General features: G+C 47.5%; 1 protein-coding gene across 3 annotated transcripts in view; it reads left to right on the top strand.

The window, feature by feature from the left end:
- GJC2 (gap junction protein gamma 2) overlaps window positions 1-9164 on the top strand; it is a 59471-nt gene extending 50307 nt beyond the window's left edge. For all 3 annotated transcript variants that reach the window (XM_006030065.3, XM_006030067.3, XM_006030066.3), the window contains exon 2: window positions 5833-9164. In XM_006030065.3, the coding sequence (XP_006030127.1) occupies window positions 5853-7103 (1251 nt within the window). In that variant the 5' untranslated portion in view covers window positions 5833-5852 and the 3' untranslated portion in view covers window positions 7104-9164. The remainder of the gene's footprint in view (window positions 1-5832) is intronic.
- The last annotated feature ends 4291 nt before the right edge of the window (window positions 9165-13455 follow it).

Raw genomic sequence — 13455 nt, 5'->3', positions numbered from 1 at the left:
CCCCCCGCTACTTGCACATGCACTAGTATTTATGTATATTGTGGTAACACATCGCTGCAGCCCTGGACCCACGTGCCATGGTGCTAGGTGCTGTACAAACATAGAATAAAGACGGTCCATGCTCCGATCTGCTTACGGTTCACTGATGTAGTTGGCTAAGTTGGTTCATTTTCACTGTGCGCAAGACAGGTTTGGACCCAGCTAGCTTCTGAGACATTTTGATTCAAAGCGTCAGACTGGGGGTTGCAAAAGAAAAGACCTAGGTGTTATTCCCAACCCCACCACTGCCCTGATATGTGGCTTTGGGAAGTCCCTGCTCTGTGCCTCAGTTTCTCTAGGTGTAAAATGGGGGATAAAGACAAATAACTTCCTGTGTAAAGTGGAAGGCCCCATTACTGCTTCCATTAGGCCTCCAAGGCTTGACGGCGGTGTGTTTATAAAGGGGTTATTAGATAGGGAAATAGTAGCAGTGGAAAATTCTGGTTTACTTTACTTGAGACCTCTTGACAGTCGAGGAATGTTTCCTATATTTCAAGTCCTGGATCTGATCGTTATCTTCTGCATTAGTATCAAGGTTGGCGGTGGAGAGAACAGCTCTGTTGTGTTTGGCTCATGTCCCGGGGCTCATCAGAAGTGAGATTCCCCCATTTCAGTGAGGGAAAATGTAGATGTAAAAGAAAAGTCCCACTGGATGTAACCCCACTCCTGCCGACTTCCAAGAGTATAGGTGAAACTCTCATTGACTCTGGTGGAGCCCCACTGAGGCCTTAGCCAGTGAGACCCCAGGAAAGTATGAAACAAGAGTGTATGGCTATTGTGTGACAAGGTTCTTTGGGTAGATGTGAAGTTTAGGACTCTTTGGACATACATGAACATGGGGGACCAGACACAATGGCTGGAGAGCCCCTTTCTGTGGTCCTACAGTGCAGCCCACAGGATTTGGCCCACAAATCACTGGGCAAGGAGATGAAAGGGGGCCCTGCTGGAGTTCCACCGACCAGAACAGCAACATGCTTCCCATGTTATAATTGCCTGCCACCCCATGTACGTCCCCGCATAGACGGTATCCGTGGAGCATCAGTGATCTCCGGGGTGAGTTCAGTTGTTGGGTGGATGGGCAGGTCCAAACCGGGCCACAATCCTGCATGGTACTGAGCAATGGCAGCTGCCGCTGTTCAAATGCATGTTCCAGGCACTTGAGGTATTGGCTGTGAGCATGCAGGCGTCATCCCCAGGCCAAGCTCCAGAACATCCCTCCGCGACTTAAGATGCACAGAGGGCAGCCCGTCTGTGTTTGTAGCCAACTAGTGCAGAGGACACTGAATTCGGCCCTTCTTCTGGGCACCATTTCTTGGCTGATGTGTAGGCAATAAAAAACAGAGAAGCCTGGAGGAGAAACCAGGAAGAGGCTTTACAAACCAAGAAGTAAGTGTGTCTGTGTGGGCGCGTCTACATGTGGGCATTTACTGTGTGTTAACTGAAATTACTGAGTGGTACAGGTGTGCATCTACATGTGCAAGCCCATACCATATGGTGATTTACGCCAACTTGAGCATAAATTTGATACCTGCATCTTGCAGGTATCAAATTCATGCCCAATTAGTTACTGCGCAGTAATGCACGTGTAGACTCCTTGCTACGTAGTAACAGTGTGTGTGTGTGTGTGTGTGTGTGTGTGTGTGGACTGACTTGGGACTAATCTTAGTCCCAAGTCAGTTCACGTATAGCATTAATGCACTTTTAACGCCTGCATGTGTAGATGCCAGCCTATTCCCATTTACTGTGCAGTAAATTTAAGCTGGTGTAAATGCACGTGTAGACATGCCCTGTGCGTATGATGTGTGTGTCCCTTCATGGCATCTGAGGAAATGAGCCTGAGTTCATGAAGACTCGTGCTCTCTCATATAGATCGTATTTAGTTCGTCTATAAAGGTGCATATCTACCCTGACTTCAGACTCACATCTCTGTGTGTGCATATGCATGTGCACCTGCGACTGGAGAAAGGAAACCTCCGCCTCCAAGAGATTAGCCCGTGGTTTTCAATCTCAGATAAAGCCCCAGCCCTGCAGGAGTCAGTGAACGCTCCGTCAATGGCTTTTGTACAGGGCGCTGCTCGTTACATAACACCCGAGCTCTTTCCAGTACTGCATGGAGAGATATGATTAACATTTGCCACCCACGCGTCCACTCTTCCTTTTCCTTCCTGGGGGGAAAGCCTTGCAGACAGTGGGATGCCTTGTTTTGTCAGCATTTCTTCTTGAGTTTGTTTTAACAAGTGCATGCTACTCAATGGGGCTGGGATTTATTTCACTCCTGCTGCTTCCTGGGCCGGGTTCTGCGGCAGCCGATGGCAAAACCCCTGCAGACAGATGTGACACGCAGCCAGGTTTAGTGTGTCTGAGCGGTGGGGATCTACTTTAGCGTGTTAAGGTGCCTGAATCAGGCTGCAGACAAGCACCCAGCCTCTTGTCGGGACTTGCTGGAGAACAAGAGACACTGATGCACAGCTCCAGTCTTGGTACACAGAGCACACTTCTGTGAAAGGAAATCATTCAGCTGGAGTAAAAACAAGCCATCGCATTTTGTCCCTGCTTTAAAAAAACAATCCATTGATTCACAAGATGTCACTGTTCAGAGCCAGATTAACATGCCAGCTTTTTTTTGTCCTGACTGCACCTATAACTAGACCTGGAAATTCTTGCCTGGCCTGCTCCAGGCCGTGTGTGTGACTCCCTCCTCAAATTGCCATTGTGGGAAAGACCTTGGAGGTAGTCGAGCACTTCCCTTACATCGGTAGCCACATTGAACATCGATGAGGAGATCCAGCATGACCTCCAGTCTGCAAGTGCCTCCTGTGGGAAGTTGCTTCATCGTCTTTTTATGGATCGCGATCTCCAAAAAGACACCGAGATCCAGATCTACAACTCGGTCATCATCCCCACTCTGCTCTACAGATGTGAAACGTGGGTGAGCTATCACTGTCATCTCAAGAGCCTGAAGAGGTGTCACCAATGATGCCTCCAGAAAACCCTCTGCATCAAATGGGAAAATCCCCGTACAAACACCAGCATCCTTGCTGAAGCCACTGGGCACCTATACACATGACGAACCTCTTCTACGACGGGTGCTAATTAGCATGCGTCAGAGCAGACTCAATTAATCAAGTCCACTGTGCATCTGCTGGAGCGTGCTAATTAGCGCACTCCAGCAGCCTCGGCATCACATGTATTCAGCACCCCTGGGTTTCAAAATGGCAGCGGGGACTTTAACTAAAACTTGTCGAATAAGATTTAATTAAAGTGCTCCCGCCACCGTTTTGACACTGAATACATGTGACGCCACATGCACTTTAATCAGAGTGACTTTCAGAGCCATTCTCGTTAAAGTGCCGCCTCCCTGTAGCATACATATAGACACCCACAGTCACCAGCACTGAGTTGGTGATCCTCAAGCACCAGTTTTGCTGCACTGGACATTGTGTGTGGATGCCTGGCTTTTCGTTCCCAAACCAAGCGCTCTATTCTCAGCTTCGTTGTGGCCTGAGGTCTGGCGGTGGCCAGAAGAAATGCTGCAGGGACACATGGAAGGCAACCATCAAGAAAACAGAAACCAACACCGAGAGCTGGGAGGAGCTGCTTGCTAACCAACTCCAATGGTGCTGCAACCTCAACCAGGTAAAGCGTCTTGCCCTTGAAGCAAAGAAGAGAGAGCAGAGGACGGACAGACCTGCAACTTGTGTGGAGAGGTCCATGGCTCAAGGATTGGACTCTTAAGTCACCTCAAGACCCATCAGTGAGCTGTGGCAGAGATCATCCTCGAACTGAGATTGCTGACAACGTGCTCTATAATAATTTGCAGGCATGAGAGGCATGTAAATGTAGTGCTGCACCTTCAGACCGGCTGTTAGCACCCACCATGCAACCCATGGTTCTCGATGAATGGGCCTCGGTTGTCAATGCTACACTAAGTTTTGACAGTCGTGATGGTAGTGGGGCCACCGGTCTCTCCCCCGTCTGCCGCTAGAGGCGAACAAAGAGTCACATAGCTGCCTGACTCTCGTGTTATTTTCAAGGCAGGGAATAAAATGACTACTTACCTTGATCTGTGTCTATGAATAATTGTGCCACCAACAAAAAGATTAAAGTCAGGCACTATTCACAAGCCAGCTAATGCTGGACTCAGAGCAGTGTGTTTGATAAATGCCTCCATCCTTATCTGTTACTCTATTTTTTTAATTAAAGTGATTTGTATTTGATTTTAGCAGCTTTAGGTTTTGCTTTCCCCGCAAAAAAGAAATTAAAAAGCCTGATGGGACTGATCTACCCCTGTTCTGTTTGCTTCGTGTGCCTATTTTCTTAGCTTGACAGCAAAATGTCCTTCAGGAACTAGAGCTAATTTCTGCTGGGGTCTGCACCCGCCGTGTCCCTCCGGTTAGAGCTGAGTATGTACCAGGTCAGTTCTCTGCAGTATTTTATTGCCTGTATCAGCTTGAAGGCAGGAGAGGGCAGCCCCTTGGACACTGATTCGGAGAATCACGAGCTTTTGTAGGCCACGGTCTGCTCACCTCGTGACCTGTTGGCATGTGTGAGCCAAACAGTGGAGGTTCATGATGAGTCCGTCTCTCAGGTGAGTTCAACATACATGAGCTTACAACTTCCTGACACCCAGGCGCCTTCCCATCTGCATTTGGTTCATCTGCATGGTCCTGATAACATGCCGGCAGTGATACTTAACCAGGGTGCCATGGTGCTCTGGGGTGCCATGAGATCCTTTTAAAGGTGTTGGGCAATATTAGTACTGTTAGGTGAGCAAACACCTACACGCGATTCACAAGATAAATGGAGAGACTCCAAATACAAATCCATAGTCAAACCCATCCCGACCTGCTGTGGGCTTTCCGCATGCTTTGCAATGGAAAAATTGCTCTAGGATTTTTCTCTACTCAAAATGTGAGGGAAAGCTGAGAGCTGGCATTTTCTGCGGGGCTGCTTCAGGTCTAAAACGGTTGAAAACCACTGCATTACAGCAGCATCTTAACATAGGCTGCAAACTAGGGGGGGTTCAAAGCAAAAGGGTCTTGAAGCTTTAATAATGTCCCTTTAGCGTATGGTTTGTGTATGTAATGCATGTTTGCACACATATACCACACGCGTGCATACACCACGCGTGTATGCACACCAGTAAGCACTGTCATCGCTTCGTGTGTATGTGCCTGTGTGCTGTGCTAGTGAATCAGAGCTGTTCAGCTGCACGTCATAGCATCTGTGTTGCTAACAGGGGATCTCCATGACCATTTAGCTTTCAAGAGACAGGGGGGCTGTGCTATTGGGTTAGGAGGAATGGAGCTCCCCATTGCCCTGAAGTGCAAAGAGGCTGTATCTAGCATGCAACATAGCAGCACTGATGAAAATGCATAATAGCCACGTGCTTGCTATTTTGTTAGGTCCCTGTGGGCAGACTTTTCCATTCGTGCCTGTCCACCGGGCTTTGCCTGCAGAGAACACCTAGCAAGATCAAGGCCTGAGCGAACATAATGCGCTTCCCCAACGTGTGCAGAGTCTGGACCTGATTTAGGAGCTCAAGTGTAGCGGGGTGAAGTAAGGGGAAGGGTCTCGAATGGCGTCAGTGCCTTGCAGTGTGCAAACAGCAGCACTGTTTGCAGTGAGCGCCTAGGAGAAATGATGCTGATCTCTGGAATGAAATGCTTTCCCTGCGACATCACCCCTTTGTCATCTAGTGCCACTCGTAACCTGAAGTGTGTTGCCATGACCAGTGAGTTTATATTAACTTGTGCGTTCTGTTTTCTTCCCCACCCCTTACTTTTCTGGCAGGTTATAACTGATTAGCCCATATGACCAACATGAGCTGGAGTTTCTTAACCCGTCTGCTAGAAGAAATTCACAATCACTCCACCTTCGTGGGGAAGGTCTGGCTCACGGTGCTCATTGTCTTCCGGATCGTCCTGACAGCTGTTGGGGGGGAGTCCATCTACTCCGATGAACAGAGCAAGTTCACGTGCAACACCAAGCAGCCGGGCTGTGACAACGTCTGCTACGATGCCTTTGCGCCGCTGTCACACGTCCGATTCTGGGTCTTTCAGATCATCATGATATCCACCCCATCCGTCATGTACCTGGGCTATGCCATCCACAGGATCGCTAGGTCCGCGGAGGAGGAGAAGCGGTTTAGGGGGTTCAAAAAGAAGAAGAAGTTTGCTTTGAACTGGCAGGATGTCCGGAACTTGGAAGACCCCATGGAAGCGGATGAAGAGGAGCCCATGATCTCCGACGACACGGGGGAAAACAACGAGAAGGCCAAAGACAAGGAGAAGAGCAAGGAGCCACAAAAGCACGACGGGAGGAGACGCATCCAGCAAGAAGGGCTGATGAAGATTTACGTTTTCCAGCTCCTTGCCAGAGCTTCATTTGAAGTCTGCTTCTTGATAGGGCAGTATCTTCTCTATGGCTTCGAGGTGGAAGCTTACTATGTCTGTAACCGAGCCCCTTGCCCTCACGCAGTGGACTGCTTTGTGTCCCGGCCGACGGAGAAAACCATCTTCCTCCTGGTGATGTACGTCGTGAGCTGCCTGTGCCTGTTGCTCAACATGTGCGAGATGTTCCACTTGGGGTTTGGGACCATTCGAGATGCCATTCGCAACCGAAGGATCAATAGCTTCAGGCAGCCCCCCTACAACTACTCCTACCCGAAGAACATCTCCTGCCCTCCTGAGTACAATCTGGTCGTGAAATCCGAGAAGTCTACCAAGATCCCCAATAGCCTGATGCCGCACGAGCAGAACTTGGCTAACGTTGCCCAGGAGCAGCAGTGCACGAGCCCGGACGAGAACATCCCGACCGATCTGTCCACCCTCCATAAACACTTGCGGGTGGCCCAGGAGCAATTAGACATAGCGTTCCAGAGCTATAACACCCCGCAAGCCAACACGCAGCCCTCTAGGACCAGCAGCCCGACTTCGGGTGGGACTGTGGTGGAACAGAACAGGGCCAACACCGCCCAGGAGAAACACGGCACAAAACCCAAAGCCAGTTCAGAGAAAGGCAGCTCTAGCAGCAAAGATGGAAAGACGTCTGTATGGATATAGTTAGGGGTTGGGCGTGATGCATTTAACGGGCAATGTAAGTAGGGGGTGTGGGTTTCTGCACCCCTGCCCCAGTATTGTCTTGAGTTGATTTTGCAGCACAATTTTATACACCGGTTGATGGAAATATTGTTAAACGGTTCCAGACTGGTTTAATAATGACTTCTAATGTGTTTAACAACAGACAGTTTCCTTCTTTTTCGGGGACTTTCCAGGGAGCTAAGCTTGAATGGTGCAACCCAGTGCACACTGCCTAGGTGTGGAAGTAAGAGCCTCTCTCCTGAAGCCGCTTGTGCTGGTTTCCAAGGCCATCTCAATGCAGGGTCTCCTCTTTAACAGGGACTGTTTCAGTGACAAGCAGGCTGGCTGGTGGAAATGGAGCTCCCTGGTCACTGAGAAGAAAGATCTTGACTACACCAAGCAACTCATGTCCCGCATATGAAGCTATACGTACTGTACTTGTGTGCCGAGAAGTTTATTACTAAACGTTCTTACTCCAATTAATTTCTACTTCCGCCGTTAAATGGGGAAAAACCCTGATTGTTGCTTAAACTTTCACAACACGCTCTTATTACTAGTTTCCTGTCTGAATTCTTAAACATGTCAGCAAGGGGCCATTGCAAATGAATGCAGCAGAGATCACCGGTGCTGGGTCTAACTAGGCATCAATGCAATATTATGACTTTCAGCAATGCAGGAACCATATTTAAAAAGAACGTATGAGATCCTGAGTGATTCAGTGTTAAGCTACTGTTTTATTCTTCTTTGCTTTTCGTTTCAATGGTGAAGGAAAAGAAGATCAAATGCTACATAGCAGAAATGGATGATAAACGTGCATTGTAATGATGCTGCTGCATTTATTATAGATCAAGTGGGAAGTGTAACGGTTTATTGTTTTTAACCCTGCTGTTGCACATCATAAGAAAAAGTGCCTTTTAGAAACCAGGAAAACAAAATTCTAAGTATCTGATGTCTTCAACTGTCAAATCTCGGTAGAGACCTGAAGATCAGTGTTGATAAATTTTGCTATCGTGTGCTTTTTAAAATCAAAACTTTATAAATGGGTGCAGGGAAATGGACCTATGCATAGGGATGCAAGGTGTGTGTGTTCCCGTATATATAAGAAAATATATACAAACACACATGGACATGCATGTGTGATATGCATGTACGGCAATATCAACCCCACGGTGATCTTTATACCAAAAATCAGACCATAACGGTGCCCTGTTGTCTTCCCATAGAGATCTCCTGGCAAAACTCTGGGCCAGCTGGGTAATTGGCCTTGCTGCTTTTGCTCCATTTGAACCAGGCTGTGGATCTGGCTATTTGATTTTAGTGGGAACAGGACAGAGGCTCTTCAGCAGAAGCTTGCACCATAGTCACAGGTGCAAGGCAAAGTGGCCTACACTGAGCCCTGTGCTGCTGCTTCCAGCCCCCGAGCTAGTTTGGGCATGTCTACACTACGCTGCAGTCACAGCAGTGGCACCAGGACAGACATCCCCTATGGACCAAATCCCCTTTTCCTCACACACGCAAGCAATTCCACTGCCCATGTCTGCACCAGGATATCGTGGCTAACATTTCTCACCAGTGATAGTCGCAGTGCAGGGTTAAGGCAGACTATGCAAGATGGTGCTTAAAAATAAGGGGGGCCTGTTTGCAGATTGTATGATTTTGTCCTTCTGCCGTTGCTATCTCCAGTAAAACCGAGCCCTGGGGTTAGCAAGTGGAAATGCGAGTCACAAAAAAAAAAAAATCCCAGTGCAGACACCACCGTCCATTGCAATGGGGCTGTTCGTGGCAGTGAGGCAAGAAGGTTTAGGACATAAGCACAACACAGCACCATCGAAGGAGGTTGCTTTTTCGGAAGTACTTGGGCAGTGTATTTTCCCATCCTGTGTCGGACGTACAAAACCGCATGGGCTGGGGCTATTGATATGATTTAGTTGTAGTGACGCAAAGCAGAAAAGTGATCCTGGCCACAGGGTTATTGATCATCCTGAGTATTCGCGGACAAGCTGAAGAAAGAAACTGTCTCCTATAAATGCTCAAGGCAAGGCGTACATGAAGGCACTGGCTTTGCAGGATGCACTTGGCACCTTTCAGGATCAAAGCCATATATTTGCACTGTGACAATAGCAGCATTAAAGCCCTGAAGGAGCAGGGAAGACAAGCGTACCCTTACCTTTTAAGCAAGTCCACGGCTCCATTAGTCAATGCACTGCCCATGTGTGCAAGGGCTGTGTTCATTTAGACCCTAGTGGCATGGTGACACAATATCTGACATGACACAGTGTCACTTGTAATGATGACAGGACAAGAGCTGGGTAAACTGAGTTGAAAGGCAACAGGTGAACCCCCAGAGAGAGCTGCGGTTGCAAATACTTGAATATTTGTTTTGCTCAGTGGCCTGTGAAGGAATTCAGGACTTGCCCCTGCTCCCACCAAAGCCATTAATGAGACTCGAAGGAGCAGAAACTGGTCCCTTTATTTACGATGCTGCCTTTGACTGTGAGCGAGGAGGCCGTCACGCAATGCCAGGTCTGTCGGAAGAAATCCGCCTTCATTCACGTGAACTGCAGGACACAGAGGTTGGGTTTCACAGGGTGATAAGCTTGCTCTTCCCACACACACGTTTTAGCCGTGAGGCTCGCCTGATGTGCTTATCACATTCCTAACCCGGGTGGGAGGGCGAGGGTCGGGGTGGGAGAGGAGGGAGGAAAAACATATCCGTTTGCTCTTCATGTCTCGTTGCTCTGCATGTCATGGAGCAACTCGCCCTTCGGAGTTGCATTCGGGTGTCTTCCCTAAGCCTGAAATTCAAGAGGGGCGGTTCGGTAATGGTGGGCTGCCGTTCCAAAGCACATGTGCTCTGGCACCCTCCAGGTCCCTGGATTTGCGTGCTTAGTGCTGGGGTGCAGCCAGTCCTGCAGATGGGCAGTGGTTTACTCTCTCCAGCAGCCGTTTATCTTGCACATCTGTGTGGATCTCACTTGTTTATCCTTGGCCTCGTGTCCTCATGAGAAACTGCGTGTATTCAATGCGGTGACCCAAAAGGATGGAAACTCTGAATAGACTGATGGTTGGATGTTGCATGGGAGTCTTTTTTAATTCCTCAGAAAGGACTAGCAAGGCTGCAGCCTTATTTAAACTTGTCCTCCCAGGCTAGGCAGGAGGAATGGTGGCCCCGTGCTGCAGGGCGGAGGTGGTAATATGGCTATATCTCTGGAGGTACTAGCAACCCCTGCCAGGACCATGGGCATGTCCTTATCATATCCTGGAGCTGGTGTGGGCCTTGTGGTTCTCCCTCATCAGGGAGCACTATGGGCTATGTCCTAGTTTGTTTTTTGCACCTAAATGGCATGTAATTGTATAAGGCCGGTTTAGATATCCAGGTTGTAGCTGGATTGGTCTAGAGGCAAAAGCATTCAGGACTTGTGGTAGAGGTAGTATCTTTTATTAGATCAACCAGATGTTTGCCAAAAAAATAAAAGAATCATTTTTGAAAAAATCTTGTTGGTCTAATAAAAGATACCACCTCTACCATGAGTCCTGAATGCTTACGGCAGGTTTACTTTTCGTGAAGAGCGCGCGCCAACTGCTGAAACTTCCTTAGCCTGATGAAGGGTTTTTGAACCCGAAAGCTTGCTTAAAAATTATTTTCCAACTATTTAAGTTGGTCTAATAAAAGATATCAGATTCACCCAAAGAACCTTGTCTGCCTGTGTCCTTAGACCAGCACGGCTACAACCTACAACGTTCCCAAATTGGGCATAAGCGCGTAAACCTAAGGCAGATTTAAGCACTTATGCCCAGTGTGGGAATGTCCTGCTTGCGTATCTGCCAGAAGCAGGGAGGTGGGGAAGAGGAGGAGGAGAGGAGAGCCGACAGTGTATCGTAACTGCACTATTCTGCCGTTCATGCTGTCTCGGGGCTCCGGTACAGCCTCCTCGGCAAGTGGTTTATAACTCTGCTCCTCTCTCATCCCCTGGGCACAGTGCTAGGCAAAGAGTTATGCTATTTACCCCTGGGAACACTCCCGGGTAGTAAACGGTATAAAAGCACCTCTGTGCCTCAGGGCTAAGTGACTTACCCAGAGCCATGCGGAGGGTCTGTTGCAGAGACGGGGACAATTCGGGGCTCCTGTGCTCAATCCACTAGACCACAGTGGCTCCAGGGCAGCTGTTCTCACCAGCCTAAACCATGCCCGGTACAGAGAGGCATTTTCTTTTACCAGACGATTGTGCTGGGTAATATTTCCCCACCTTTGCAAAGAGATGTACAGGGTGAGAGACATCTCTCCAGAGATGCTGTAGCTTCCAGCAACCTTTCCGGGTCGCTACTGGGATGACCAATAGCTCAAAATTTCTCTAGCATTTGTAGGATCTTCCTGTCCCGGTCAGGTCCAGCCTGAAGGAGAGCAGTACAGGGACACGAATGTTCAAAGCACTTCAGCGAGCATCTTTCCTAAATGGTATCACTATGTGGCACGTGTATAATGCTTTGCTTCTTTTACTGGTGAGTGGTTTCAGACATAGCCTGGATGGGTTTAATTGCATAATGTAATTAATCTGAAATACTGAATATTTCACTAAACATACATCCGATAAAGTGCTCATCGTAATTCAGGGCCTGGAATGTCCCAAGTAGAAGCCAAATTACCTTTTTTGCTTGCATTCCATTCTTCTGGAAAATACTTGAACTTAACTAAAGGCCATAACAAGTCTGCATTGTTATAAAGTTTCTGGGGGGAGGTTTTTGTACTAACTGTATTTGTATTAGAAACTTTCTGAGTCTGAGATTGAATCTGTAAATATTTTTCACTGTAAATGTTACATCGGGAACGTAGTTAGAAAGTTAAAAGAAAATTGTCAGGAAAATGCAGCTCTGGTTGGCTCTTCAGTTTCCAGTACTAATAAAATGGAATAAAACTTGCATTTTGTTACAACATGTAATGTGTGTGACGTCTTTCTATGGAAGGATAATCCTCAGCATGTTGGTAAAGGCAGAGTGCAAGGGCTTTTACACCTGTTTTAACTTGATATCTGACTATCTGGTTCTTTTGCTTGTGATCTCTGTCTGTGTTGTGCATCGCTGCCTAGGACTCCTTCAGGCACTGAAGTCACGTGGAACAAAGGGCTTCAATTTGCAAACATCCCTCTTGGGACACTGTACAGACATCCTGATTTTCAACAGGGCAAGTTCTCTGCATATTCTGAAATTAAGGCCTCTTCCAGTTCAGCACCCAAAAAATTGGTGCATGGAAATTGCTTTTGAAAAGCGACACCGCTGGACTGCTCTTTTGTGTAGTCTGAAATAATCATTTTCAGGCCATAGGAAAAAAAGTATACCATTGTAGTCTAGGTCAACTATTTTTGATTTCACGTAAAGATGACTTATAAAGGGGGAAGATAAGTGAGATAGTGAGATGACGACATTTTCCTTTCTCTTCATAAAAAAAAGTCTCTGTCTGTGTTTTACATTAGAAAGTCAGGTTTTGTCTACTCATTTTTCCGTTCCTGCCTCCCTGGATGGCCAAAGTCCATGAGAGGACAGGAGGTCCAAATGCAAACAGGATCTAATTAAATTAGTGGGGTAATTATTTCCACACAGGCTGCTTATAGCTGTTTTGCTTTTTTTCCCTGCAAGCATCTGTTTAACTCAAATGCCCAGAAAAGGGTTTGAGACGCATTGCTTTTGTTTAACCATTTTACCCTTTGGGCCCGTCCATAAAAGTGCTGCTCGTTCCATAGCCCAGATCCTGGAAAACTCAGTGCTCCCACACCAAACTTTGCCCAGTTCTGTTGCTGATGGGAAAAGTCGAATGAAATACATTTTTTAAAATCCATTTTGTCTCCTTGCATTTTTCCGACCAGCTGTCGCACTAACTTGCCCGTTTTTCCAAAGCCAATTAAAAAATTTAGCTACTAAGGAAAGTTTTCTAGACTCAAAAGAGAACAGCAGCATGGCTGAAGAAGTGCACGTTAAATGCTCATTAGCTAGTGATGGAGGCTACAAAAATGCTGAGAAGGACAAAAAGTCCACTGGCTAATAAAGCTCTCCAGGGTGTGTTGATGCAACTTTCAGTGAGCTGTCTTGGGTCTAGGAAGCAGCTTTCCAACAGAGCTCAGCATTGGGCAGAGTGAATTAGCCTGTGCAGAGCTCCTTGCTGCTGTGGTTAAATTGCTCCTGGTGCAAAATTTTTCTGGGCTCTCTCTCCACTGCACTGGAGTCTCCATTGCAGATGCATTAAATGCATTAAAAGAAGCAGCCTTCCATCAGGCCTTAACACTGTTGCTAGTAAATGGAAATGCACCTTTCCATGCCTCCAACAGAGCAGGAAAATCAAGCA

This window comes from Alligator sinensis, unplaced genomic scaffold (genome assembly GCF_000455745.1).
Source record: "Alligator sinensis unplaced genomic scaffold, ASM45574v1 scaffold1398_1, whole genome shotgun sequence".
Lineage (NCBI taxonomy): Eukaryota > Metazoa > Chordata > Crocodylia > Alligatoridae > Alligator > Alligator sinensis.
Note: the sequence above shows the minus strand (reverse complement) of the source record. Positions and strands in the feature narration are given on the sequence as shown.